This window comes from Podarcis vaucheri (genome assembly GCF_965113315.1).
Source record: "Podarcis vaucheri genome assembly, chromosome: 9".
Lineage (NCBI taxonomy): Eukaryota > Metazoa > Chordata > Lepidosauria > Squamata > Lacertidae > Podarcis > Podarcis vaucheri.
This window is the reverse complement of record NC_138767.1, coordinates 39,059,554-39,083,605: the sequence shown is the minus strand read 5'-3', so window position 1 is coordinate 39,083,605 and position 24,052 is coordinate 39,059,554. Positions and strand designations below refer to the sequence as shown.

General features: G+C 41.8%; 2 protein-coding genes across 6 annotated transcripts in view; one reads left to right on the top strand and one right to left on the bottom strand.

The window, feature by feature from the left end:
• The window catches only part of ARHGAP10 (Rho GTPase activating protein 10), a 110,247-nt gene extending 104,403 nt beyond the window's left edge, over positions 1–5,844 (bottom strand). For both annotated transcript variants that reach the window (XM_082237623.1, XM_082237624.1), the window contains exon 1: positions 3,756–5,844. In XM_082237623.1, coding sequence (XP_082093749.1) covers positions 3,756–3,909 — 154 coding nt within the window. In that variant the 5' untranslated portion in view covers positions 3,910–5,844. The remainder of the gene's footprint in view (positions 1–3,755) is intronic.
• PRMT9 (protein arginine methyltransferase 9) lies at positions 3,759–22,105 on the top strand. 4 transcript variants are annotated; one of them, XM_082237621.1, is made up of 14 exons: positions 3,759–3,873; positions 6,387–6,502; positions 7,958–8,149; positions 8,331–8,479; positions 9,260–9,496; positions 9,836–10,003; positions 11,304–11,406; positions 13,351–13,457; positions 14,530–14,722; positions 16,923–17,106; positions 18,461–19,145; positions 19,752–19,905; positions 20,750–20,872; positions 21,568–22,105. In XM_082237621.1, the coding sequence occupies exons 3-14, from the start codon at positions 7,964–7,966 to the stop codon at positions 21,781–21,783; spliced, it is 2,505 nt and encodes an 834-aa protein (XP_082093747.1). In that variant the 5' UTR covers positions 3,759–3,873; positions 6,387–6,502; positions 7,958–7,963; the 3' UTR covers positions 21,784–22,105. The 4 variants fall into 4 exon arrangements, with proteins under 4 accessions (XP_082093747.1, XP_082093748.1, XP_082093745.1 ...); XM_082237622.1 differs by lacking the exon at positions 3,759–3,873 and adding an exon at positions 6,007–6,139 and having other exon boundaries at positions 7,963–8,149; XM_082237619.1 differs by lacking the exon at positions 3,759–3,873 and adding an exon at positions 6,007–6,139.
• Positions 22,106–24,052: the final 1,947 nt, after the last annotated feature.

Genomic DNA, 24,052 nt, shown 5'->3' with positions numbered 1-24,052 from the left:
CCGAGAGTATCATAAACTTGATATCTCACAGTATACCATTTCTTTGTCTCGTACACACAGTCTAACAATCATACGTCATACACATACTGATACCGACCCAAAACGCCCACACATCCACGGACTACAAAGAGAAATTGAAAAGGAGGAAAATAGCAAGGAGAAAGGACACTGCACAAAGAACCTACAAATAAAACACAATGTCACCAAGGAACTCTAGATGACAACTAGGAATACAATATCAACAAGCTTAACTTGGGCTGGTGCAAATACAGATGCCAATGCAGCTCTCTTGAGAATATTAATGACTGCTAAAAATGCAAAGCTTGCTCTAATTAGCAGCCATTTAAGAATGCCATGAGCCTTGCCTGAAGACATAAGAAGAGCCCTGCTAGATCAGGACTATGGCCCATCTAGTCCAGAATTCTGCTCTCACAGTAGCCATCCAGCTGCCTGTGGGAAGCCAGTAAGAAGGACTTGAGTGCAACAGGAGTCACCGACTTGTGATATGGTATTCAGAGGTTTGCCACCTCTGACAAAGGAGTTAGAACATAATCATTGTGGCTAGTAGACCTTGTCCTCCAATTAATTAATTGTCTTTTAAAACCATCCAATTTGATGGCTATCACTACTACTTTTAGGAGTGAATTCTATAATTTAACTATGCATTGTGTGAAGAAGTATTTTCTTTTATCTGCCCTGAATCTTCCAACGTTTGTTTTCATTGGATGCCCCTGAGTTCCAGTATTATTGGCAGGGGGAGGTCATTTCTTTCTCCACACTATGCATAATTTTATACATATCTCTCATGCCCCCTCAAGCAGTTAAAAGCTCCCTAAATGTTGCAACCCATCCTCATAGGAAATTGAATTGGAGCCATATTATTATGCTGTTTTAAATGAGTATTCTATATTTGACATCCTTTACTAATGTTTTATTTTGAAATGTTTAAGGTAATATTTTTGTTAACTTTGCTGTGTTGTGTATTCTATACCTGACCTCCTTTGCAATGTCTTATTTTGAAATATAAGATAATATTTCAGTTTCCTGTTAATTATGTTGCTCTGAATGTATATTTTATACAGGAACAACACCACCCCCTGCTTGCGTGTGACCGTGTATATGTGCGGCGCCGGAAATAAATAAATAACTAAATAAATAGAATCACCCCAGGAAATGGCAGGAGAGAGCCGGAGAGTCCTCATGGCTTGCGATGAGACCCTTCCTGAAGCCCAAAGAGGACATCAGTGAGGGCAGAGGAAGCCCCAAAGAGACCTGAGGTGCAGCAGGGCTTTGTTTAGGTGGCTCAGCCTTGCCACTAACAGCTGGTGTGCGGGGTAGCACAGCAGCAGCAACCACTTTCCTACGCATTATCTAGCGTTCCCCAGAGCTTCAACTCTAAATATGTTGGTCTGGATTAGGGAAGGAGTGGAAGAGAGCTGGAGAGCAGGGGGAAATAGGCATTTAGAGGCATTTTACAGGGCAGTCCCCACTTTATGCAATTTCACTTATGCACGTTGGGACCCAGAGCGTGACCCCCCCACGGAAGTGAGGAGGTGCCTGCATTTGATTTTCTTCTGGCGTTTTAATGTAGGTTGTAAATCACTTTTAGACTTTTTAAAAATATATATAAAGCTGCATAGAAATGAAATGAATAGTAATAATAATACGCACTCTCTTGATTATTCAAGTTGCCTTTTTCTGAAACTTTTCCAGCTCTACAATGTATATTTTGAAGTGCAGTGACCAGAACTATGCACAGTATTCCAAGTGTGGTTGCACCATAGATTTATATAACAGCATTGATATTCACAGGCTTTCCCCCCAATCACTTTCCTAATGATTCCTAGCATGAAACTTGTCATTTTCACAATTGCCGCACACTGGTTGACATTTTCATCAAGCTATCCACTACAACCCCATGGCCCTGTTCCAGTCACCAACTTCACAAGCATTCCAGCTTGCAATATAGACCAATACTCCCTCTCCCTCTGCATTGTGGTGGGGGCTCTCCTGCCAACACAGAGCCAATTGCAGACAGGTGCAGGGGCACATGGGGGAAGGAGAGAGAGAGAGCAGAGCCCTGCTGCAGAACATAAGTCCTTGTGCAGGGCTTTCACTGATAGGGCTGGTTAGGTGAATCCAGTTATCAAGATATGAAAGAGTTACCAAATGTACTAACAGAAATGGGGTACAAATGTATTCCAAGATACATTTCTACATACATATGTTCCTCTCTCACACAAACAGAAAACCTGAAGTGTTACTCAGAATAGTTAATACTGGCATTTCACACTTCCTATAGAAACCTTGTAGTAGTTTGTGTCATAATAAGAGACTAGTTCAAAGAAGCCAAGTCAATTTCCACCAGCTGCCAGGAACATGTAATCAGTATGCTGACATAATGCAAGTTGAATTTACTATGGTATAAAGACATGTCTCAAACCAAACACTAATTTGAACATGAAACACAAAATTTTGCACACTGAATCAATGGAACTTGTTCCCAAGTAGAATGGAACAACTGAGGCCAACACTCCTAAAAAACATTTACCTGGAAGCAAGGCCCACTGGACACAATGGGACTTACTTCTTAATAAACATTTATAGGATTGCACTATGAAAACCAGAATTCTAGCCTAATGACTTATTGCAATTATATAATTGAATTCCTCCACAACATGACTGAGGTATATCATGTTCACAGTTCTAGAGCATATTAATATCCATATGTGCACATGCAGATAGATTTGTGAACAATGCAAATTAAATTCCAAAAAGTTACATTATGTGTATATACCCAAAAGTTTATTTAAATCACTAGTACTTCATGGCTACTTGTGGCACAACAGAAGTGCTCAAAAAATAAAAAGCCACAAAACCCATAATGAAACCACATTTTGCATACATACTAGTCTTAGACTCTGGTTACTAGAGGCCTGAATGACAGCCAGGAACTGTGGTGGTCATAGAAATTTAATATTAGAAAGTCACTGGCTGTCCTTAAGCTCACTTTATTTTTAAAAATCAAATATGTTTTTAATGCTTCTTGTCCTAAAAGGAAGAGAAGCTTGAAATATCATCTGCCAGAATGCTAATAACTGATGTCACAGAAAAGCTTGATATACAGTCAACAGGAAGTTATTTATTTGTATGGGGATTCCTTCTAGTGTTTGTAAACCTTGTGTTTCATAATCCGGCTAGCATATGTGCTGTGTCAGATTTTTCTATTATTATTTATAGTCACACAAGTAAATTCAGTTTGCATCCTGAAAGTTATGAGAACCTCTAAGGGGGCGGCGGTATACTTGTATTTTCCCAAGTATAGTGGACCTTTTGGCGGTTTTAGGTGTCAGGTATCAGAAAAGCCTGAAGTGTTTCATCATCGACCTGAAGAAGCGGCAAGCTAGAGAAGTTTGAGACTTTCCCCTTGTCCTCAGACGGGCACGCCTCGGCAGCGTTTGCAGATGCTCCTTTTCGCATTTCTGCAACTCCGCCGCCCCAGAGCCAGGAAACCCGAAACTCTCTGCAAGATGCGCCGCTACCCGCCTTCGCCGCCCGAGGAAACAGATTCGGCGGAGCAGCAGCAGCCTCGGGCGGCGGCGGCGGCGGCGGCGGCAGCGCCCGCAGACCTTGTAGGGGCAAGGAAAGGCTCCCGTCTCGCCGCATGCCGGAGAGCGGACTTTGCAACTTCGAGCCGCCCTTCGCCGAGCCAACCAGCCCTCCTGCCCCCGCTTGCCCAACTTCTCCCCACTCACTCTTGGTGGCGGCGATGAGGCTCTTGCCATCCTTGAGCAGCTCCTTGATGAACTTGTTGGTTTTCTCCAGCTCGGCTTCGTGGGCTCGGATCCTCTCGCGGAACCAGGGGCTGTCCAGGTAGCAGTCGCTGAACTCCAAGGGCTGCAGCCCCATGGCGGCGGCGGCGGCACCCGGGCACCACTCCTCCTCCTCCTCGCAAATCCCTCTTGGCTAAGCACCACCAGCAAGCCGAGCCCCGCTCTTCTCTTTCTGCTCTCCGCGCAGCGCCTCCTCAGCAGGGCGAAGCAGCAGCAGCAGCAGGCGGCGGGGCGGCGCGGCAGAGCCTCTCCCGGCGCAGCATGGGACCCGCGCGGCTCCGGCAAAACGCGCCCCTGGAAAGAGCCAAGCGACGCGGGGAGGCGAAGGAGGAGTCGAGCGCCCGGGACTAGGATACGGCGCTACCGGGGTTGCCAACGTAGCAGCTCCTTGAAGGGGAAAAGCAGCCTCTCGCCGCGGCCCGGTTGCGGCGGGAAAAAGAAAAACAAGCAGCTCCTTTCGGCATCCCAGCCCGCTTGGGCGAAAGAGGCGGCTCCGCCCCAGCGTGGCCTCGGCGCCGCCTTTTCCACAGCCCTAAGCTCCCACCCAGCGCCGGCCTTCTTCTCCTCCTCCTCCACCTTCCTTTCTTCCCGCTCGGGCTCCTTCCAGCGCCGGCCGTTTGCCTGTCGGCTCCTCCCCTCGCAGCTGCCCAGGGTCTTGCTTCTCTCACGCTCCTTTGCAGGCCCCACTCGAAGCAGGGGCGGCTTCTCTCCTCAGGCCAGAAACTCGCGCCTTACAACCAAGACGTTGTTTTACTCTTGCCCTGTCCTATGGATGCATTCAAATCTACGCGTATCCTCTCATTAAAGCCATGCCTTTACTTAGTGGGGCGTTTTAACCTTCGTTTCGATAAAAGATTACCCAGAGCAGGAAACAGCTTATAATTTCTTATTGGTGAGGGTTCCGCCCACCCTTTCCTGTTTTAGCGCCTTTATATTCTGCTCCCAAAGGTTACCTTAAAGGTCCTTTTCCGCTCTTAACAATTTTTGAGAATTTGTTCCAGTTGGGTGTTTGAAATTTGCGGCTTCCAGTGAAGAGATAAATATGGGACTTGGGTCCACCATTCTGACACTAGCAGCCAGCTCCAAGGTGTTGGTGAAACTGAAACTAACCACAATAAGATACTGTACTCTGCCATATCAATATTGACTTAAATAATGTGTCTAGTTAAGGGTGTGGTTCTTGGCTGTAATTGCTCGGATTCTTTTTGTTAAATGGATAAAAGGCATGTTGCAAGTTGGGCTTGCCTTAAATGAGCCAAGCTCACTGATGGATGGGAGATAGTTCCATGGTTTTGGAACTAAAACAGTGTCTTGTTAAAGATTTGAAGATTTGTAGTATCAGCTTTCATTGATAAGAGCCCCCTTCATCAGAAAAAGCCTAGTCTTGCAGTAAACTGTTGCTGCTAGTTCTCAATGAACAGGCAGCACACATGAGGACTAGGTGCCCCTCATTTATTCTGAACCCAGGCCACAGATTCATTTAAAGTACCAACACTTCCTAGGAACAAGCTTATCTAAAATCTACCTTCTTGTTTTCCCCAGCTAAAAGTTGCACAACTTTTCGTTCTGTTTGGGAAATGGTTTGAGCTGTTCACTATCTTGCATTTTGTGAAATAGGGCTGAGCTAGTATGTTTCCATTAACTGTCCACTTTTCTCTCCGCTCCTTTTTTTTTTGGCTCCCTGCCAGAAGGGAAAAAAAAATGTGTGTGATGGAAAAGCCCCATCTGCTGCTTGCAAACATTTTGTAAAGCGCTGCATCCATTCCATCTAAAATCTGCCACAAATTGCTTTTCTAATCACACCCACTAACATCCTTTCTCGCTCCCTTTTTGTTAGCATCCAGTCTAAAAAGTTCTGCTGGACTTATAAATTCGTTTCCTTCATGAAGTTTTAGGTGGATCTAATAAAACTATAGCCCTATTGTTTCTTTCGCCCCCCCCCCCGCTGCCTTGTTATTGTTTTGTTTTTGTTGTTTAAGCAACTCATGGAGTTGAAGTACGTACAGCAGCCTCTTCGCCTCCTTTCTGCTCATGCGCAAACTTTATTGTAAGGCGGCGGTGTATTTTGCGCATGCGTAAAATACTACTACTCTCGTTTGCACAATCTCGGCGGAGAGGTTTCCAGGTCAGCAGACGGCTCTGGAAACTCGTCGCTATCGGTGCTAATCCCGTTTACCGTACTTTTCTCGCGATACTTACGTCGCCCTACTCTAAGATGGCGTCCCTGGGCTTCTGCTGGAGCGTGTGAGAGTTTGCCTGGAGTTGTCCGGGCTGGTAGCCCCAGGCCGCCCGGATGAATTGCCGAGGTGACTGACTCGCCATTCTTTCTGGCTGGCTGTCCCTGTTTGTCTCGGCCTCCCCCGGTTCGCTTTGCACATCCTGCGAACAAGCTCAACGGCGTCTCTTCCCACGCCGCTTCCATCCCGACGTTCTGCCAAGTGCGCATCTCCGCCTGCCCTGGGCCCTCATTATTGTTCTGAGAAATTGGGAAGCTGGGCGACTAATAAAATAGGTCCAAAACCCTTTTAACATCGAAATGTCTTGTGTTTTTAGAGGAAATGCCTGGTTTGCTTGCTTGGATGACGTGCAGCAGTGGTTACCATACGGCGTGATCCACTCATGTTTATTCAGAAGTAAATCCCACTCATTCCAATAGGACTTACTCCCAAGTAAGTGTGCCTGTTAATGTAAAGCAAGATTGCAGTTGCTTTTTGTTGGATAGTTTTTGTTGGCTCCTTCCTGCACTAGTTCCATTACAGCTTTGATTCGCCTCCACTCCCCTTTGTCCTCACTCCAAAGCGAATAGAAATATATCCCCCTATATATGTCCCTTTGTCTGGAAGGAATAGATTCAACAACCTCTCACATACTAATGCCATATTTTGTTAAAGACAAGCTGCATGTGTACAATTGTTTATGCCTGCCCATTTCCCTTCACTGTTACCGTGATCTGTTTGGTTTACACTAATCAGTTAAAATATTACTGTTACTGCCTTCCTACTCCTTTAGTGTTTTTTTAAGCTGAGTGAAATTCCTCCAGCATATGTTAATGTTCACCTCAGTTCTTAGAATGATTTTATCAATCACATGGGCATCTGCATTACAAAATGTTTTAATAACACATGATATATAAAAATCTCATTAGCAAACTCCTATGACCAGTAATAGTCACTAGGGCACAAAATAAATGAGCCTTGCCTGATCATGTCTCATTATAAAGATGTTAACCAGGCCCCTTGATAATATGTGTACAGTGGTGCCTCGCAAGACAAAAAGAATTCGTTCCGCGAGTCTTTTCGTCTTGCGATGTTTTTCGTCTTGCGAAGCACGGTCCGCCGCAACTGCGCCTCTTCAAGCGGCTTTAAAAAAAAAGTGCAAGACGTTTTCATCTTGCGAAGCAAGCCCATAGGGAAATTCGTTTAGTGAAGCAACGCAAACCCGAAAAACCCTTTCGTCTAGCGAGTTTTTCGTCTTGCGAGCCATTCGTCTTGCGGGGCACCACTGTATTTTGGAATCGCACAACATTCAATTATCTATAATAAGTTGTTTTAAAGTGCAGCTTCCCATGTTTTGCTTCCAGCAGGATCACAAGGAACAGAACTTTAAAAAAACAAAAACATTAACCATGTGGTACTGAACACTATTCCTAGCTTGAACTGACAGATCAGAATCTGCAATTTTGTCTTGGTCTGGCATAGCATGGGTCCCATCATTCATATATATATGGTAAAAAAAATATACATTAAGGAGTGGGTCCCATAATTTATCTTTGGGCTAAAGGCGGGTTCCAGGTTAGAAAAGAGTGAAGTTCAGTGTCCTAATCTGCAGTTTGTGTTGCACTCACAACAACAATCACACGGTGTCCTCTACTCCCACACTTGGGAACCAGCATGCATCCAATTTGCAAAATGCTGCAAATGAATCTATAGGTGTTGCATTCATAAGCGCTTTGCTGGAACTCTAACATGAAAAATGGTAAGTGCATTTGCAAGAAATGTCTCTTGCGTATGTTAAAGCACTTTCACTTTTGTAGCAAGTGGGCTATAATGAGTGCAGAAATGTTGATACAAACATTTTGTTTGCAACTTTTTGTAACACTGCAATAAATGTTTTTGTTTTGGCAGTTCAGAATGCCTAACTCTAAAAGGAGATCTCGGCATAGGCGCAATGTTGGTCAGGAAGCTGGGAGGCGTGAATTAGTGTCTAGATCCTTGCAAAGTGCTCAACACTGTCTGGAAAATCAGGACTTTGGAACTGCATATGCCCACTATCTCTTAGTATTGAATCTAGCTCCTGAGCTTAAAAATGATGTCAAGGTAAGCAGTTGTTCTTTGTTCAGTCATTCTCTCTGACAAATAGGTTTATTTGTGTACAAGTTTAGAGACAGAAAATAACATGCAAATAGGCCATTGCATGCCATATATCTATTTACCAATAAAAACATTTTATTAGCATGAATAAATTAATTTTTGCGACTAAACTATCACTTTCCCTTAGGAAACATTTCAGTATACCCTTTGTAAATGGGCAGAAGAGCTGAATTCTCTCACACGATTTCAAGATTTATTTGATTGCTATGAGCATGCCCTGGAATTATTTCCTAATGATGAAGTTATATGTAACAGCATGGGGGAACATCTCTTCAGGTTTGTAGATGCCCTTGGTTGTGTTGTATTTTAACTAAGAATTCTAGCATAGTGCTTCTTAAATTTCCATTAATCTCACACATTCCATTAAATACTTAATCCTAAATGCACAGGTATCTAACAGTGTTGTGATTACTTATTAGTGTAGGGCTCAGAAGGGAAAAGTCTTGCACAACTAAGATGTGTTATAATACTTTTCGCATCCACAGTACTGTTTAATGTACAATGTGCTTTATTTTTTGGTCTGAAAGTTCTCCACACAGCATATAGTTAAACTGTTTAATTCACTACCACAATATGAGTAGTGGCTGCAAACCTGGATAGTTTTAAAAAAGGAGATAAGGCAAATTCTTGGCTACTAGTCGTGATGGCTGTGTACTGTGTCCAGAATCAGAGGCGCAATGCCTCTGAATATAAATTGCTGGGAAACATGAGCGGGAGAGTGTTGCACTTTGGTCCTCCTTCCAGGTTTCCCATATGCATCTGATTGGGCACTTTGAGAATAATGCTGGACTACACAGACCTTTGGTCTGATCCATCATGATTCTTGTTATGTTCTTATGATTTGGTCACAGCAAGTCTTAGTTTTAGTTGATTAGTAGTTTGACAAGTTGCAGTAGGTGCTTTTTTCATTTACACAATGCAGTCCAGATTTGTTCTCTTTGCAGTCATTGGTGATGTGTTCTCAAAATGTAAGTGTAGATTTTTGTATAATATTTATGGTTGAACGATCTGCTTGCTAGTTTAAGTTTCATTTTGATTGTGTCACTTTCTTCACAGAATGGGCTTTAGGGATGAAGCAGCCGCATATTTCCATAAAGCTGTGAAGCTAAACCCTGACTTTCCAGATGCAAAAGAGAATTTTTATCGTGTTGCTAACTGGGTGGTAGAACGATGGCACTTCATCATGCTTAATGACGCCAATAGGAATTTGCTGTATCAAAAAGCAATTGAAAAGGCTGTCCGTTCAGGGTGCAGAAGTGTTCTTGACATTGGAACAGGAACAGGAATTCTCAGGTTTGTTGTGAATTTAGTTAATGTAAATGTGTTGATTTTTTTCTGGATATTGTGAAACAGATAATAAATTTGCTTTGCTGGGGGTTTTCTGTGTTGTGTTAACTTATTTTATGTGCTCTTCTAAATTACGTTGAAAGTGCCCTGTAATTACTATGTAACAAAGGGTGGTCTGAAAGGTTAAATAAATTAAAAGTCTCCTCAGTCCCAATTTGATACAGACTGCCCATTTAAGGTTATTGAAATATTTTAGTTAATATTTGATTTGAAAAATGTTATATTAATATTTTGTCAAAACAAGAATCTCTGATGATTTCTGTGTAATGTCCTCTAATGTTTCAGCATGTTTGCCAAAAAGGCTGGTGCACCTTCCGTCTATGCGTGTGAGTTATCGAAGACCATGTATGAAGTGGCTTGTGAAGTTCTAGCTGCAAACGATTTGGATGGAGAAATCAAACTACTTCACATGAAATCTCTTGATATAGAAATCCCAAAGCACATACCTGAAAGGTTACTCTTATATTTTGTTGTGACATCTTACTTATTTTTCTAACAGAATTGACAATTTGCACTGACAAATTGTAATCTTGTCTTATTTCTAACAGAATTGACCTCCCAAACTGCAGGTGCTAAACATTTTGTTTTTTTATCTTTGTGGCACATTTCTTTCATCTTTAAGCCATCCAAATAAGCTTCCATTAAACAGTGTGCAGCTGAATGCATTTATAAACTGCATTCATTTATATTCCCTATATACTGTTAAAGTGGTGCCCCGCAAGACGAATGCCTCGCAAGACGAAAAACTCGCTAGACGAAAGAGTTTTCCGTTTTTTGAGTCGTTCCGCAAGACCAATTTCCCTATGGGCTTGCTTCGCAAGACGAAACGTCTTGCGAGTTTGTTTCCTTTTTCTTAAAGCCGCTAAGCCGTTAATAGCCGCTAAGCCGCTAATAGCCATGCTTCGCAAGATGAAAAAACCGCAAGACGAAGAGACTCGCGGAACGGATTAATTTCATCTTGCGAGGCACCACTGTACTTATTTATTTCCTGAATAACTCAGAACATCTGTCCAGAATGTTTTTATTTTATTTTAGAAGGGCAAAACCTTCTTCAGAATTAATTTCAGTAAATACCTTACGATCTAGGAAAAAAACTTTGCCACCCAGGTATAAAGCCACATGCTTTGAATTGCAATTCCCTTTAGCCCAAGCCAGCTTGGCTATGCCAGCCACAGCAGATTGGAGCGGTAGTCTAAAGCATCTGCAGGCATCACACTGGCGATGGCTACTCTAGCACAGCTAACAGTGGTGGCAAAGCATAGAATCATATGCTGCATCCCCAGGACCAATCGAAATGTCATCTCCTTGCTCTGGAAGCTGATCCTACTTCCTTTATCAAGATAGTAGCTGAACAGAAATGCCTGCAAGGGGCTTTTCCAGAACTGAGGTGTAATAGGGAAATAGTTGCCTATGGCCTGCAATGCAACATTCCAAATAACTGCAGACACTCTCTTCTCTGCCATTCCACTCACCCCCTCCAAAAAAAACACCTGATCATAAACTTTTCTGGTATAATAGAATAACTAAGAATTGTGAAAGGTAGTTTTAGGGCCAGGAGGTCAGAAAGGATGCTGGCTTATCTTAAGCAGAGGCCAAAACCCCAGAATAAAAATTGATTACTCAACACAAGAACAGACTACTGATTTCACGTTAGTAGATTTTAAGTCCTGCTTCAGGTTTTATAATTTTCTTCCATTGCTGATTATAGTGGCTCTGAACTACTGCTTTCTTTTTATAACTGTATATTTAATAGAGTTTCCCTGGTTGTCACTGAAACGGTAGATTCTGGTTTATTTGGAGAAGGAATTGTGGAAAGCTTGATCCATGCTTGGGAGCATTTGCTTTTACCGCCAAAGGCAAGTATCTATGGGTGTCTTAAGGCGTGAAATACTGTAAAAATGATTTTGCACTATGACTGCTATGGATAGCAATGAGATCAAGGCTCTGCAGCCTTGCAATAATGTTTTAACATTTTTCTTTTATTAGTTCCCATAAACAGCGAACTAGAAACGTGAAATGTAAACATTGCTTACACAGGTCTTCCAGATCACATAAGAAAGTTTGCTTGCCAGCACTGCAGCTCCCTAGAGTCTAGTAGCATTGGCAAGGAGACTTCCCATGCGATCCAGAAAGAGCACATGGGAAAGAACATTTAAGTGTCCTCACAGTTAAGTGTACCCTTAAGGCTGGGAAAGGCGTAGACTGTACCATTCTTTTCAGTACGGAGTGAGAGATTAGACAAGTGTGTGAGAGAGTTTGTTGAAGAAGTACTAACCTCAGGCCAACTCTATATATAGAACATGTTTTAAAGTTTTGGGCTGGATTCAGCTAACCCATTCTGCTAGTGGAAGCCACTGCAAAACCTCCCGCTAGCACTGTGGGGCTTTCCCCTTCTTCTCCTGGCGCTGCCCGCCCCCCACCTCTCCCATATCCACTATGGAGGGCCAGGAGAACCCCCAAAACAATGGACAGGGAGAGGAGATGGGAGATGGTTCCATCAGGCAAGCAGAAATGCTTGCACTAACGAATCAGTCTCCTTAGCACTACATTGAATTCCACACATTGAATGTAATGCGAGGAAAATGCCATGGCTTAAGAGTGCGCAGCTGTTGCAAAATAAAAATGAATTGTATTCACAATTTAATTTTTTGAATGTGTCTTGAAGTTCTAGGTTCAAAACCAATGAGGGCATGTTTCTTACCCCTCTGCTCATAGTACTGGTTACTGTATTTTTAAAAAAATGAAAGATTTCCCCTTCTCATAGTGATTAATTCCTTACCTCAAAAAGCTCATTAAGGGTCTTCCATTGTAGGAATTTATGAGATGATGTTACATATTACAACAGAAGACAAAATAGTTATGGTTGTGGAAGATTATTCTTCAATAAATCTACCCTATTTTTCGCCCCTTAGGATGCACTTTTTCCCCTCCAAAAATGAAGGGGAAATGTGTGTGTGTCCTATGGGGCGAATGCAGGCTTTCGCTGAAGCCTGGAGAGTGAGAAGGGTCGGTGCACACCGACCCCTCTCGCTCTCCAGGCTTTGCGCAGCTCTCCGCAAGGCGCGGGAGCCCAGCGCTGGGCTCCCACGGCTTGCGGAAAGTTGCCTGTTCTGGGGGCTGGGGTCGGGGAAGCTCGGGCTTCCTGCTCCTGGGGGGGGGAATAAATTTTTTACCCTTTATTTCCCCCCCCAAAAAAAAAACTAGGTGCGCCTTATGGGACGGTGCGTCCTATAGGGCGAAAAATACGGTAATAAATGGCTGAAATGTTTTCTCTTTTAAACAACTGATATAGATACCGTTTCTGATATCGCTAGTGCTGAAAGTTATCTAACATGCTTTTCAAATAGCCATATGTGTTATACCATAATATCTTTATTTTTAATTCAAGTCAAAATGTGTTCTAGACACTGAGGGTTGGCTTGGCAACAATCTCTCATTTTGCACAGTGAATAGAGCAGATTGAAAAACAATTAAGACAGACCTTTTTTCCACTCAGCTGAAATCCAAATATTTATACTTAACTTGACCCAGCCAAACCCTAACTTAATCTGTGTACAGTGACTGAACAGTTTATATTAATTTTGTGTTTTAATTGTATGTTAATCTATTTTTAGCGTAATGTTAATTTTATCAGTTTTAAGTGTTTTTAATGGTTTTTAACTTTTTTATTGTTAACCACTTAGATATTATACGATTAAGCAGTATATAAATTTAAAGATAATGGAATAAGTTTTTGTGAATAGTAGTCTTGTTGTATAGTTTTGTAGCTTTGTAACTTTATCTATCTATTTATCAATCAGCCCAATGATGGCAGAGTTAATGCTGAAAACTATGGTAAAGTTATACCAGCAGGAGCTATTGTGTGGGGCATGGCAGTGGAATGCGGAGAGATACGCAGACATCATAGGTATGTTTGTGCTGCTGATATATGTTGGGAAAGCATGTTTAAACTTGGACAGGGAAGAGGAAATGTCTCCCTTTTAAAGATAAGATTTTTATTTTGCTCATCCTGCTTGTTAGGTTGGATTCCACATAAGTGGAAGTAACAATAATTTTGAGTTTTCTGCACTGAAATTCAGAAAACTCAAATCAGCCTGTTGCCAAAACGAAGCTCATCCCACATGGAAGATGTCAACCCATTTTCAATTTGGTCATCAGTTTCCACTTACGTTCTGTTTTTATAGAATCCTCTCTTCATGTGCAAGAGCCCAACATAATTTTTAAAGAAGGGAGTAAAACTTTCAGGGTATAAATACTAGAATGTGGGAAGGCTGTTAGATTAATACAATTTATTCTATGCTGTTAGTTTAATTGACTGTGTTTTTACATTGTATGTTATTAACAAAACAACCCTGCCTTTCTTATGGTTGAAAAGAAAGGGATATACATGTTAAAATAGAACACAATCGTTACATATGTCTTTAAGCTCGGCAAATCTTTGTTGTGAGCCTCTCCTTAATGTGCCAAGAACCGATGCTGAGTTCAACACATTCAAAGTGGTGTTGCTGACCTTTAAAGCCCTAAACGACCTCAGTCCTGTATACCTGAAGGAGTGTCTCCACCCACATCATTCTGCCTGGACACTGAGATCCAGCGCCGCGGGCCTTCTGGCGGTTCCCTCATTGCGAGAAGTGAGGTTACAGGGAACCAGGCAGAGGGTCTTCTCGGTAATGGCGCCCAGCCTGTAGAACACCCTCCCTTCAGATGTCAAGGAAATAAGCAGCTATCCTATTTTTAAAAGACATCTGAAGGCAGCCCTGTTTAGGGAAGTTTTTAATATTTAATGCTGTATTGTTTTTAACACTCAATTGGGAGCTACCCAGACTGGCTGGAGAAATTCAACCAGATGGGCGGGGTATAAATAAAATTATTATTATTATTATTATTATTATTATTATTATTATTATTATTATTATTAATGAATTGCATGATTTTTGTCTTGTCAAACCTAATTTCTGTCTGTTCCTTTGTTTTCTCAGGGTGGGTGCAAAAGAAATTGCTGGTGTGTGCTTGCCAGAAACATTGGAGTTCCATAGTCCAGTGTACGCTTCTGTAAACTTGGATGAAAGTCTTGAACCTTACACCACTGAAAAACTCAGCAGAGTTCCTGGTGGCTATACGGCCCTCACAGAACACTTCCAGATTTTGACAGCCAACTTTAACAACCTGCAGGTAACTTTTGGATCACAGGGTGAATGAAACGTTTATCAATTGCAAAAGGATTAAGGCAGAGGTAAAAGAGAGGTTCATTTGGATTTTATTCTGTATAGTGAGATGGAGGTGCACAGAAGATAAAAAGATGACTGAGTGTATTCTACAACCCCAGAGTGGGATTAAGAAAGGACAGAAAGGTGAGACCTGAGATGGGGAGCCTGTGGCCCTTAAGATGTAGTTGAACGGATGATTGGACCCTTTCTGAACTGGAAGCATGGGTACCCCCAACAAAAATTTAAAATTCGGCTAAATATTTGGAATTTATTGTGTATTGGTATAATTTGGAATTAATGTGATATGATTGGTTTGTTAAATGGAAATTTAATAAAAATTATTTAAAAAATAAATAAAGAAAATGTAGTTGAACTTCCATCAGCCCCATCTAGCAGAGCTGTTGGTCATGGATGTTCAGAGCTGTAGTATATCGACATCTGAAAGGCAATAGGTTTTCCATCAGTGGATTAGGAAGACAGCTTTGCCATACAGTTCTATAAACTATTTCTTTTAGGAGCAGTCAGCATTGGATATTGCAAGCAGCTATAGTCATTCTAGATAGGCTCTGAGCTAGTACCAGTTAAGCCTGAGAGGGTAATGTGTTTCGTCGGTCATGCAAGCATGCCTCTTTGATTTTTGACCCATGGGAAAATGTTTGCAAGCAAGATCTTAAAATAAACCCCCTTGTATACAGGCAATTATTGCCATGCTCTGAATCAATAACTCTGTTTTCACCTTCACTTTATCTGGCATCTGAGATTAATAGGCAGAGTACAGCAAAGCACTTAGCTGTACTTTAATAGAAACTATAATGCAGTGATCTGTGGTATGTTCCATCAGATTTAAATACTTAATATTATATGTTTAATTTTTTAATACTTCTGGGCAAAACTGTTGTATGCTGAACTTGAGCTGCCATTGAATCCTAAAATATCAGTGTTGCAAAGGAGAAGCATATAAAGAGTAAAAAGGCCATCTTGGGAAATGTAGAAAAGGGTGGGTACCAAGGAGGGCAGGAGGACTCCATTGTTGAACAATGAAACTGGACTTCAGTGTTCTCTACTTGACATCTGCATATAAATTTGCTATTAATTGGTGGTGGTGAAACCCCCCCCATCCTTTGAAAACAAAGAATTAAAATAAATAATCTCAAGAGTGGTTTACGTAAGAAAGGAAAGTTTTGGAGCATGACATTCTTTTTTATTTTGGTGTTCCTTACTCCTTGGAACCCAATTATGACTAGTATTTGTCTGGGCTCAGCAGGCTATGATTCTTCTGGAAAGAAAGGCATCCCCATTTAGTGTGATTTCAATATTGGGTCCTAAAATATGTAATCATAATATATCTACTGCCAAATGTTAGGAAGACTGTACAATAAATATTATTACTTTTATATTTTTCTTTCATTCAAAAAAGGCTGTTATTTTTAGCTACCATTTTCTTAAAACCATTTACATTCTGTATATTTTTAGTATTAAGATGGATTATAAGGCAGTTTGAATCCCCGAGATGGGGTGAGCGCCTGTTGTTCGGTCCCAGCTCCTGCCAACCTAGCAGTTTGAAAGCACGTCAAAGTGCAAGGAGATAAATAGGTACTGCTCCAGCAGGAAGGTAAACGGCGTCTCCGTGTGCTGCTCTGGTTCGCCAGAAGCGGCTTAGTCATGCTGGCCACATGACCTGGAAGCTGTCTGCGGACAAACACCAGCTCTCTTGGCCAGTAAAGCAAGATGAGAGCCGCAACCCCAGTGTCATCCGCGACTGGACTTGTCAGGGGTCCCTTTACCTTTACCTATAAGGCAGTCAGGAAGACAATTGGAGGTGCTCAGACAGCAGTGGGGAGTTGACTGAAGAGCAAGATGTGATGATGCCCATCAATTTGGATGGCTTTAAAAAGGGATCAATCAAATTCATGGCCATCAATGGCTCATAATCATTATGGCTAAAGATTGCATCCAATATTGGAGGCAGTGTGTTAGGAAACTTCAATAGGAAAGTGCTGTTATGCCCTTGACCTGCTTCAGAGATCTGGTTGGCCATTGAGGAACAGAATGCTGGATCAGATAAGTTTTTAGTGTTATTCATCAGGGATCTTATGTTCCTATTCAGAAGGGCTCTTCTAATGCTCTCCAACATATTTTGCTTCTTTTTTACCATTCTTGGTTAGGAGCTGAAAAGCTTTGCAACTCGTAAGCCATCCAAGATCAACATGCCTGTTATTAAAGCAGGAATACTAGATGCCATTGTGGTCTGGTTTACGTTACAGCTTGATGATGAGCACACACTCTCTACAAGTCCAAGTGAGGACACCTGTTGGGAACAAGCAGTGTACCCCGTACAAGGCCTCCTTGGTATGTCTTCGGGGTTTTATTTTTATAGTGACATTAAAATGCATTTTCTGTCTAGGATATCTGTCTGGCTTGTTTTGTACGTTTGAGATGAGAGGTGGGATTTCTAATAAGCAAAAAGAGTTTGCAGGTAGCATTCTTAGAAACTATTTATCATACTGAGAAAAGTGAAGGTCCTCAACACTGAAAGCTTACACTTTATGGAAATGTCATTTCAGTATATCTGGGGTGGGGAACTGAATTCTGATGGAATCCTTACCTTCCCGCACAAGTCAACTTTGATGGGTGGGTGTCAAATGCCTGGTGTCAAGGGGCAATGTCAAAGGGGCTTGCTGTAACAGCCAATCAACTACACCTTGAAGTTAGTTTGCAGAGGGATTCAAACTGTGCCCGCAAATAGGCATCTTCCCTCTGCTTATGAGACAGTCTCTTGTGCAGCTGCTCTCAATGAGCCCCACATTAAACAAGTGGAAGCACACTTTAAATTGCATTACATGATTAATAAATCAGTCAAATTTACTTGAATGAAATCCTTAAATAGAAGTGCCAACTGAGACGCTACCAGCCATGCATCATCAGGATTCCCAAACAAAAAAGGCTTAGCAGAATAAATTGAAAGCAAGGACTAGTAAAATTTGGCAGCTGGGAGTAGGAATTAGGAGTAAGTGGGGATGTAAATAGGGAGCTGTAAAAGTGGCAAACCTCATTTATCCTAAGCAAGTTCCTATATTTTCACAGTTTAAAACACAGTTTAAAACAAATGCTTACTCAAAGTTAATCCCATTTAGTACAGCAGCATTTCAGTGGGAAACATGCTTAGGAACACATGGTTAATTTCCAATTTAATTTCTAATATCTATATCTTCAACTATTTCAACCTAAAGTCTCAGAATTTTGACAGATAATATGTTTGTATTTTAAAGTTTATCTCTGGACACAGGATAGAGAACAAAATTGTGAAGTTTTACAGGATCAACTTGGCTAAGCCGTTAATCCATGTTCCTGTTGATACCCACTTTCCCCACCACCACCTCCTTTCTAACATTTTCTCATAATTCCTTTCTATTGTGCATCACTGACAGATAGTTCGAGTCATTTTTAAATAGAAACTTTGTTTTTACAGTGTAAGCCGCAAACATTGATAAATTTGTGAAAGCTGTAGTCAGTTGTGCTCTGCATTAAGACAACCGCTGGGCCTCTTTTGCCTCCACTCTAATAAAATCTGCTTGGCACGTGTTGCAGCAGCAGAGGCTGATCAAAGAAGCTGTTAAAGTAGTGCACGTTTTAGGAAGACTGGAACAGTAGCGAAGGCACAGTGAATAATGTATTTCATTCTTCATCCTTGTGCAATTTGCAGATTACTCTCTGAGATCTGGGGACTTGGTTACAATGGAAATATCATGCCCGGACTGCTATCTAAGGATCCAGAAGATTTCTCTTGTGACCTCAGAATATGGAATGGATGTGGAAAGAAATTTCAAGGAGAAGAATAGTGAGGCTGAGCTCTGCAGTGCTCTGGCCAGTCTTCAAACAACAAATGCACTGGGACAAGAATGCATGCTGGAATCTACTGAGATTGCTTTACTGAACAATAGGAGATACCACGAATGTTTTAAAGCTGCAATAGGCAAAGTGCTGTCATCCTTAAGCCTCCGTGAGCACTCCATGGATGTGGACAGCCACAGTAATGAACTGAATCTTGAAAAGAACCAAAGCAAGAACTCAGTGACTCCTGATCCTTTGTATGTGTTGGACGTATCAGAGGGCTTTTCAATTTTGCCAGTAATTGCAGGCAAATTTGGGCCAGTTAAGGCCTACAGTTCTGTTGAAAAAGAACAGCACCAAGCAGCTCTCAGCCTGATTTCAGAAGCTAACAAATTTCCTAAGGAAACTTTAGAGTTTTGGCTCAACCACCTACAGGATGAAAATACGGTATTACAGAGACCAAAATCTGACAAGTTATGGAGTATTATAATTTTGGATGTCATAGAGACTTCTGGTCTAATTCAGCAGGACATGATGGAAAAGGCTGCAATATCCAGGTATTGTATGACATGAAATTTTCCTGGACTATATTTTACTGTTACATTTATGCATAAAACCTTAGCCCAACGTAATATAATTTGGAATGATACTTAGTCAAAAGACTCTTGGAAAACAGTTTGTTCTACATTGAATCCATATGTGGTCAGAACTTTTCAAATTAATGAGGCTGTTGTAGCTTTATGGGTCATAGCAATGTAGTTTCGTGTAAGACTGAGAATAAACCTTTTTAAAATTAGGCATATAAAATTAAAAGAAGATGGATTTGGCTCTTACTGTTTGGTCATGCTTCTTTGCAAAAAACAAAAACAAGCATAAACACACCAAAGTATTTTAAACAGAATGCTTCTGATTGATGATCTAAATCTTGATTTGTTAAAGGAAGCATGAGGACAGTGTGGAGAGAATAGTTGTGAACAGTGCTTTTTTCTGGGGGGATGCAGGGGTATGCATACCCATAAACAGTTTGTGAATCTAAGTTTGGCCTCATTGAGGGGCACTATTTCAATATGAGTAGGAAAGTGAGAGTACCCCTAAACTTTTTTTTTTTTTAAGAAAAAAAGCACTGGTTGTGAATGTTAACACTTTATATTTTTTTTTAATAGATGTTTGCTTCACTCTGGAGGGAAGATATTCCCACAGCATGTGAAGATGTATGGAATGCTTGTGGAATCTAGGTCATTGCTACTTGAGACCACAGTTCAAGGGACAGATCCCACCCTTGGTTTCAACATTGCACCTTTTATCAACCAGTTTAAGGTATGAAATGTGTTATATTCATCTATATTCAGTTTAGCATGCTGTCTCAAAGATTAGGGTGCCAGAAAAAAAGCTTCATTGTTTTATTAAGGCCACAATCCAGAGAACAGCAGCTTCAACCCTGTATTCCCAGGGGAAGGCCTTTCCCTTTTCTTAAAAAAATTAAAATGGAGGTTTGCAGTGTGACACGGTGAACTGCTGATCAAAGAAAAACATCCGTCTCACTGGATATGCAGCTGTCAAATATTTATCAAAGCCGAATTAATTTCTTCATGTAATGTTTTGCTACTATTCACTATTTTACAGTAACAATAAGGACATCTGATTTAAGACTTGGAAGAGCCAGCATTTATTGAAAGCAGGGGAACTGTTAATTCCAATAGTTTGGTGCAGAGCAAAACTGATGCCCAGCATTTGCAAGGAATATGTTAATAAAGTAGGATTATTTGAGCTATCCTGATGCTGTGATGATGTTGTTGTTGTTGTTTAGTCGTGTCCGACTCTTCGTGACCCCATGGACCAGAGCACGCCAGGCACTTCTGTCCTCCACTGCCTCCCGCAGTTTGATCAGACTCATGCTGGTAGCTTCAAGAACACCATCCAACCATCTCATTCTCTGTCACCCCCTTCTCCTTGTGCCCTCAATCTTTCCCAACATCAGGGTCTTTTCCAGGGAGTCTTCTCTTCTCATGAGGTGGCCAAAGTATTGCAGCCTCAGCTTCACGATCTGTCCTTCCAGTGAGCGCTCAGGGCTGATTTCCTTCAGAATGGAGAGGTTTGATCTAGAAATATATGCCCTGGCAACAGAACAATTAATCTCAAAACATGGTATATTCCATTTCAGGTTCCTGTCCGTGTTTTTTTGGATATGTCCACACTTCCACACACACCTTTGAGCAAATCAGTAGAACTTCTGCGAGTGGATCTCATGAATCCGTACTTGAATTGCTCTAGTAGAGAAGTTAAGGTAAATCTAGGAGATGGTAGATATTGCATGCTTTAGTTTATTACTCTGTCATTCTTTAGTATCAATGTTGCATTTATGGAATTGCACAAATAACTGACATGTTCTGCGCTTAAGACTTTTGGTACTAGTGCTTCACTAAAACATTATCCCCTTTTAAAGCAGAAAATCACATTAGAGGAAGAAATCATACAATTTCTATTCTTGTTCATTTGATTCTGGCTTGTGTGGAGTTTACTGTGTGCAGTCAGAATTAAGTCTCATTGCATTCTAGCTGGGATACCAATTACCAAATGAACACGGGCCATTCATCTTCACAAGATAAATTATGGTGGGGCATTGTATTTGAAACCTAGAGATACACTGGGATTGTACTATGCAGAGAGAGCTAACGTTTTGCCCTCCACCTTCCATCACTCCTAGACAATATGGGCACTAATCAGGGATGAGAGTAGTCATTCAAAACATATTGGAAGCACCAGAGTGGCTAACCCTATCTTCCCTAGCTCTCTCGCAAAACTGATATACAAAATCCTTGAAGATAAACTCTTGGGTGTCTGAAAAAGCAAGATGCAAATTGGCAATAGAGAAATCTTCCTCAAGCAAGCTTGAATTTAAAGAATACAAATTTTTGTTGTTGTTGTATTGTGGGGGGAAAGTTGATTGCTATATAGTAACATAAAATCTTACTTTTGTAGGTCGAAGTTTGTAAAGCAGGTCACGTGACTGGTATTCCATTTTGGTATCACGTGTACCTCGATGAAGACACTGTTTTAGATACATCAAGCAAGTCATCCCACTGGAAACAAGCTGCTATTGTGTTAGATAAGCCCATTCAAGTTCAAGCAGGAGATCAACTTGTGCTCGACATTCAGTATCGCAACAGTAACGTTAGCATTACAGTAAAACAGTGAACTGCCATCAGCTACAGTGTTTTTACTGTTTTAAAAAGCCTACAGTAGCTTAGTTATTTATTCTTGTTAATCATGTCTTAGGGTCACACTTTTGAGTCTATTTGAAGGTCTAAACATCGACTGAACTATTATGCAATTCAGCACAACTTGTTTAGCAATAAAAGCCATGGACCATAAAGAGTGGAGAAAGCATGCATTTCTGCCTAGAAGTTTATGTAAGATGTCTACAATGCTGAATAACTTAATATTTGTATTCTTACTTGCCTTTTGGAGAACTATATGAATTTGAGTATAAAAAGTAAAATGAAATGGAATGCCACAACATGCCTGTTCACATCTTATTTTGAAGGTTAATAGAGTAAAAATGAATGTGCTGGGCAGCAACAGTGTTGTACAGATTGACTACTCATTGACTACTACAGAAGTTTCTTGAGAGGTGGTAGTGGTGAGAACCTTTTTGTTATAAATGCCTAAACATGAATTACAACATGCTAAACATTTTTTTGTGAAAACTAGCAGATAACAGATCCAGTAACACTAGTTTCAGGAAGGATGAAAAATCCTTAATGGGTAAGAAAAATATTTCAGGTATGGTTTGGCTGTATCTAATTGTGATCTAGAAGACAAACAGCTTTTTTTTAAATCATGGGATGTAGTTCTGTTTCTGCATGTAAAATACCATAGTCACACAGATGTTAATACTGTCTACCGAAGTATCTTGGCCAGCATGAACTCCCTTTCCCCCGTGCTGGGAGCACTGAAGTAGCATCACTTGCAGTGACTGCAGTATGAAAGCAGTGTCCATCTAACAAGCAGCTAGCTAACCAATAGCGGTCACACAAAGCAGAAAGACGAGTAATGAGTATAAAGAAGGAACAGCCCTGGAAAGACTGAAATGACATGGGGAGAAAAGGACAAGAGGAAAACAAAAGACGACATGGAGAAAAATGAACAAAGCCCCAGAGTGGAAGTTAAAGGTAAAGGTACCCCTGCCCGAACGGGCCAGTCTTGACAGACTCTGGGGTTTGTGCGCCCATCACACTCAAGAGGCCGGGGGCCAGCGCTGTCCGGAGACACTTCCGGGTCACGTGGCCAGCGTGACAAAGCTGCATCTGGCGAGCCAGCGCAGCACATGGAACGCCGTTTACCTTCCCGCTGGTAAGCGGTACCTATTTATCTACTTGCACCTGGGGGTGCTTTCGAACTGCTAGGTTGGCAGGCGCTGGGACCGAGCAGCGGGAGCGCACCCCGCCGCGGGGATTCGAACCGCCGACCTTTCGATCAGCAAGCCCTAGGTGCTGAGGCTTTTACCCACAGCGCCACCCGCGTCCCTAAGAGTGGAAGTTACCAGACCAAAAAAGGGCAGTGGGGAAAGAAAAGGCACATAGAATAACCCTAGCCTGCAGCTCCAAACTGCTGGAGCTGCAGTAGCTAGTCAACCAGAAACAAGGCACCATAAACAAACGTTAGGAAGAGGCAAGAAGCATGAATCAAGTTTAGTTTTAATGTTCCCGCCCCACTCCTGGGACAGCCATTAATGCATAGTTGGTTAAAGGTAAAGGTACTCCTGCCCATACGGGCCAGTCTTGCCAGACTCTAGGGTTGTGCGCTCATCTCACTCTATAGGCTGGGAGCCAGCGCTGTCCACAGACACTTCCGGGTCACGTGGCCAGCGTGACAAGCTGCATCTGGCAAGCCAGCGCAGCACACGGAACGCCGTTTACCTTCCCACTGGTAAGCGGTCCCTATTTATCTATTTGCACCCGGGGGTGCTTTCGAACTGCTAGGTTGGCAGGCACTGGGACTGGATGACGGGAGCGCACCCCAGCGCGGGGATTCGAACCGCCGACCATGCAATCGGCAAGTCCTAGGCGCTCAGGTTTTACCCACAGCGCCACTTGGAGGGAAGATACCACCTCCTCGAAGGAGCCAAAAATGGCTCACCACCATCCTTTTGCTGAAGCCCATGTTCATTGTTAAGATGATGCCTAAATCAAGCTTACAGGTAGTATTCCCAAATGGCAACAAACCACAGGATGAAAAGCAAGACTGGGAAGCACCAGAAAATTCTAATTGCTAAAAGACAATGTACCTCTATAGCCTAGTCTTTGTCCTTTCTTCCTGGAGTAAACCCACCTGTGGTTAAGGAAGGCATTGTTTACACTCAAGAGAATTTTTGCCCCTTTGAAATTAAGCATAGGAACTAAACTTTGGTGAGCATTATCTTTTGGTCTTCCCTTGATTTGTGTGATCTAGGCATTGGGGGGGG

Coding starts and splice junctions, on each gene's coding strand:
- PRMT9 (XM_082237621.1), top strand. CDS start 7,964: ATGCCTAACTCTAAAAGGAGATCTCGGCATAGGCGCAATGTTGGTCAG. Junction 9,497..9,835: donor ACAGGAACAGGAATTCTCAG/GTTTGTTGTGAA, acceptor CTAATGTTTCAG/CATGTTTGCCAAAAAGGCTG. Junction 19,146..19,751: donor GAAAAGGCTGCAATATCCAG/GTATTGTATGAC, acceptor TTTTTTTAATAG/ATGTTTGCTTCACTCTGGAG.